This window comes from Montipora foliosa, chromosome 7 (assembly GCF_036669935.1).
Source record: "Montipora foliosa isolate CH-2021 chromosome 7, ASM3666993v2, whole genome shotgun sequence".
In the NCBI taxonomy this organism is placed as follows: Eukaryota; Metazoa; Cnidaria; class Anthozoa; order Scleractinia; family Acroporidae; genus Montipora; species Montipora foliosa.
Genome location: NC_090875.1, coordinates 40,326,506 through 40,331,505, shown reverse-complemented (window position 1 = coordinate 40,331,505; position 5,000 = coordinate 40,326,506). Strand labels below are relative to the sequence as shown.

Here is a 5,000-nt window from a genome sequence, read left to right as displayed (position 1 = left end):
CGAGAGAGTTACCTGAATGAAAAACATCAAAGAATGGTTAGAAAACATCTATAATGAATGCGAAAGAAGAGCGGAAGATCGGAAAAGCTGGAAATCCATGATAGCCCACCTACTTCTGGTAGATGACACTTGATGATGATGATACGTTTTTCAAACTCAAATTTCAATGCGTTCGAATATTAGCCTCATGAGGCGGTCTCTCGACATTGCGTGACATGATTCTCAGAACAACAGGAAGTTATAAGATGTCACTTTTCCGTTAATTAAAATACAGTTTAGTGCCCATTATTGAGCCAAAGGGCAAAATTTGCCAGAATTTTTGGGTTTTGGTTTTGGTTTTAGAGTAGTGAAAGCAAAGCATGATTTCCATATCATAAAAATAAAATGTCATTAATATATATAAATTATTGTAGTTTTTATATTCACAGAGAACTCATATTGGGGCTTTAAAGTGGTCTAGTGAATTGTTTTGGCTATGGACTATTACCTCATACTTGTTAGACGTGCATGCGACAAGCCATGACACAGTGGCACAGCCCCCCCCCCCCCCATCCCCCAAGGAATTTGACCAAACAAGCTTGGTCAATAAAGGATTTATCATATGGGATTAAAGCACCAAGAACAAGATAGCTCCATCTTGCCCGCTCAGGTAGCCAATCACAGCGCGGGATTTGGTTCATCTTGCCCGCTCACGGAGCTAGTCATGTAATAAATATGAATTAATAGGGAGTTTAAGCTTGGGCAACGGTAATGTCAACGGAAACTTCACTGAAACTTCACTGAAACTTCACTCAAAAAACGCCTTCAACATTTGCTTCAACTTCCCTTCCATTTTGTTGAACAGGATGTTGATTGAATCGAAGTGGAATCAATGTTGTACGAGTTTAAAAGCGTTTAAACTTTGCTTCAACAGCCATTCAACATTTCTTTTGTTATCGCGAATGTTGACTGAAGTTGAAGCAGTTTGCCCCCTCTCTCAAAAGTGTTGCGTATGCGCGTGCGCACTAAATGGACTCTCAATGACGTATCCACGTCCGTATCCATAGTAACAACCGCGGGTTCAACCTAGGACTAAAAACCAGGCCTCTCGTGAAGCTTTGTTGAATCAAATGTTGATGATGTGCTGAAACCGTTTCCCCACCAAGCAGTCAACGTCGTTCAATATCGTTCAACAAAATCGAACACGGGCAACCTATTCTGTAACTTGATGGGTACGAATAGCTTTGAAGTAAAGATAGAAAATGAATGGTTCATTTTTGTACGCTCACGTTGTCGTCAGTCAAACGCGTGCCGCGCGTGCAGCTCGATTATTTTTCCTTTTTAACCAATAACGTCCCTGCTTTGTGGCGTTTCCGTTGTCGTCGTTGCTTAACTTACTCCCCAGGATTTCTACTATGGAGTTGAGACAATTGATGTGAGAGAGGGAACAAAACAATTTTCCCACTAATCAATTTAAGTGTCGTTAATTTTGATAACTTAGGTCACGCTGGACATATCTGCAGTATAATTTTCATTGTATTTTACGGTAAGAATAACCCACTGACCGAAACTGGTATTTTCGTATCCCGCAAACGTGCCAAACATATCAGGGGGTGGTGGTCCTGTGGTAGGAGGAGGTGCTGCATTCTCATCATTGTCATCTACATCTTGATCAGGGACATCGGATCCTGTGTAACTTGGAGCCTGCACGTTACCTTCGAAAGGAACAAATTGAATTTTTGAGTGAAATCTTTGATAAAATCAACAGAGTTAATTGACATTGAGAAAGCCTGTATGCCCGATTCCTCAGAGAAAAACCACCAGAGTCAGATTGTAATGGACTGAAAGTGAGCCTACATGCGTCCTCATGGCCAAAACCAGGATGAAACCGGGTCGCAGATGTGGAGACGAGGTCGATAACGACCGCTACGCCCCTGTGACTTCCCAGTCGACCTCATTGGTTGATGCAGTCGAAATGTCGCGATCTTCGACAAAAATGGCCTCATAGAAGAGACAAACAGAAAATACCTAGTAGTCAATCTGTTGGAATTACTCTAAAATTGTTATTATCGCCAAAGGCCGCGTTTCTTTCCAGCAGCTTTCAAGAATGAAGATTAATTCTTGTAACTATCGGCGATTGATTCTGAAGAGCAGCCGGAACACCATAATTTGCACACTTTTTGGTGCACCAGCCAGAGGTTGTTCGTTACTTTTGGTGTTGACCAACATGACAGCGATGTTTTCTGAAAGCTTTCATCGACCAAAGTGGTGACTGCCATTTTTCTTTTCTAAGAATCATATATTGAACACCAGGCACCACAAAACACTGAATTCTGGCCCCAGTCAATCAAAGACCCAATAGCTTATCTGGCCTCAGTTATTAAAAGGCCAAGTGAATTTATCCAGTGGATGAGTCACTATGCATCGGTTTCCGTCTTTGCAAAGATTCCAGCATTTGTCCTCGTAACTGTGAGTATGCACACTCTTAGCACATCTAGTAGGTAAAAGTTGTGTAAGAAAATCTTCGCCAACGTTTAACGTGCGCTATATTTTATACTCTGGATTATAGTGACTTATCCACTGGATAAACTTATCTGGCAAATGCGGCCTTGTGGGTTGAAGTCACCATCCGGCACTCCCAATTTGTACAAGGATTTTAGTATTTGCAAACGTAACCACGAGTATGCCATGTACTGTAAGAAACACTAAGTTGCGAAAGCTCCAAAAGTGCAGTTTACATGATACTGTCTTTAAGCAGGTTATTAATGAAAACGACTGTCCAACCTATATAACACGGCATTTACAAAGGAAAGCAGACTGGCACTGCAGGACTAGTCGTGACGGAACTGTAACCTGATTTGTCCGCGATATTATAATAGGGAAACGAAAGGAGGTCGTTCTTTTCAAGTACACGGTGCAAGTAAGCTTTGCATTAGCCTTCCTTTGGATGTGCGGGAAAGAGACATATTTGGCTCCTTTAAGACTGCTCTATAAAATATATTTTTTGACTTTGTAATAATTTTAAGTTGTACGATTGTACCTTAATACGATTTATAGTTTTTAACTTTGAAATTTCTTATCTCTTGTCATTAATCTTTCGCATAGTCTTAAATTTTAACTTTTGTAATCTTATTTCTTGTTATTGCCCACGCAGGGTTTTGCCCCAGAAACCAAATTCCGAGGAGGCAAGGCAAAGGCAAAGGCAAAGGTATAAGTTGGTAGATATTGTAGGGGAAATCAATCTCGATTTGCTCAACCGGGCGCGCAAGATGGTATCGGTATTGCCTAAACGGGTCAGCGAGCGGTATTGGTATTGTTCTACACGACCGAGGTGTTTTAGGAGTCACGAAGTAGAAACTTAATTGCAACTGAGGAAAGTAAAACCAAAGTGATGTTCGGGTTAGTGATTGAAAAATCAAATATTGAAGCAGATCTGATGCAAATCGAGTTGCCTGACTCGGAAATTGATATTGCCTGGACACAAATCAGAAACTGGGGCGACGTGCATATGTTCAGCATACAATTTTCACGTATCTCAACAGCTTCAGTCAAACTATCTTAGGAGGGGGCACATGTAGTGAGGGCCACTGTTTATCAGAATTATTAACATGGCTGTCCATTGCTTTATTCATTCATCCACTGAATTATAAATTATTTCATTACCTTGTGGTGGTACAAGTCCAAATTGGCCAGCAGCTGGTTGCATGCCTGGCTGTTGACCAACATTAGCGGCAAAAGCCAGCTTCTGAGGGAATGGAGCTCCATATCGTTGCTGCTGTGGGTGTGGGCCTCGATATCCTTGCTGCTGATGGAGTGGAGCTCCATAACCTGGCTGCTGAGGGCGTGGAGCTCCATAACCAGCCGCATCGGGGCTGGGGCTCCATAGCCTTGTTGCCGTGGAGGCGGGCCTCCGTATCCTTTCTGTTGAAGTGGTGGAGCTCCATATCCTTGCTGCTGGGGTGGATAGACGTGTTGGGCTGGAGGATAATTAGATGTTAATTATCAGCCTTAAAACTGCACACTAAAACAGCACCATTAAAATAACATTAACATTTTTTGTATTAATGACAGTAATGGCAATAACACTGTCTTAATACTCTCTTTCTTTGGTCATCTTAGCTTAATCAAAAATGACACGCAAACAGCGGTGACAAATATTATAAACAAGCGGATAGTTTGAAATTATTTACTTAACGTTTCGTATATGCTTTAACGTAAATTTAATTATTTTTCTCCCTTTATTTACCATTATTGTCTCGTTAATTGTCTTTAACCATTAATTAGTTACTTGTGTTACATATAAAAAGTTCAAATAATCAGTAGTTAACGGTCCCTTGTGAAGATGTATGTCGAAGCATACGAAACGTTTAGTAATAATTTCAAAGAATGCGCTTGTTTATAATGACTGTCTTAATGTTGCTTAAACCAACCTGAAAGCACATGTCAGACTGGAGAGATTGTTGATAAACATAAATTTTTGATCAGCGGAGCAAACTAGAATATGTCTAAAATTAGGAAAACTTCCAAAACCATACTAGTGAACCAGCAAACTCAACTCACATGATATCCAGTTTGGGAATAGGCCTTTTTCGATATATTTAACAATTATTCCTCGAGCCCGAATGGGCTCTGAGTCAATAGCCCACGAGGCCGAAGGCCGAATGGGCTATTGACTCAGAGGCCATGAGGGCGAGAGGAATAATTGTTTTAGTAAAATCCAACTAGTTGGTCAAAAAAGTATCGAGACAAGACATCTTTCGCTAGTTAAAGCTAGATTTAAATTGTTGTTTTGGTTTTCAAAGCCGGCGCTTTCCGCTACTGGTGGGCTATAACAAATAGCCTACTAGTAGCTCACTAGACCACTAGTTGGATTTTACTAATAAAATTTAGCTTGAAAGAGAGATTTAGGGGACAAAGACAAAGGAAGGTGGATGATATGAAAATATTTTTCGCATTCATTCCAACCTGTTTCTGTTGTTTTTGTCCTCACTGCCTCACTATCAAGCTGAATACTTGATATT

At 40.7% G+C, this 5,000-nt stretch overlaps 1 protein-coding gene across 2 annotated transcripts in view; it reads right to left on the bottom strand.

The window, feature by feature from the left end:
- The window catches only part of LOC138009505 (protein SSUH2 homolog), a 44,979-nt gene that overhangs the window by 30,569 nt on the left and 9,410 nt on the right, over positions 1–5,000 (bottom strand). For both annotated transcript variants that reach the window (XM_068856555.1, XM_068856554.1), the window contains 2 exons: positions 3,643–3,956; positions 1,545–1,694 (listed from right to left, as the gene is read on the bottom strand). In XM_068856555.1, coding sequence (XP_068712656.1) covers positions 1,545–1,694; positions 3,643–3,685 — 193 coding nt within the window. In that variant the 5' untranslated portion in view covers positions 3,686–3,956. The remainder of the gene's footprint in view (positions 1–1,544; positions 1,695–3,642; positions 3,957–5,000) is intronic.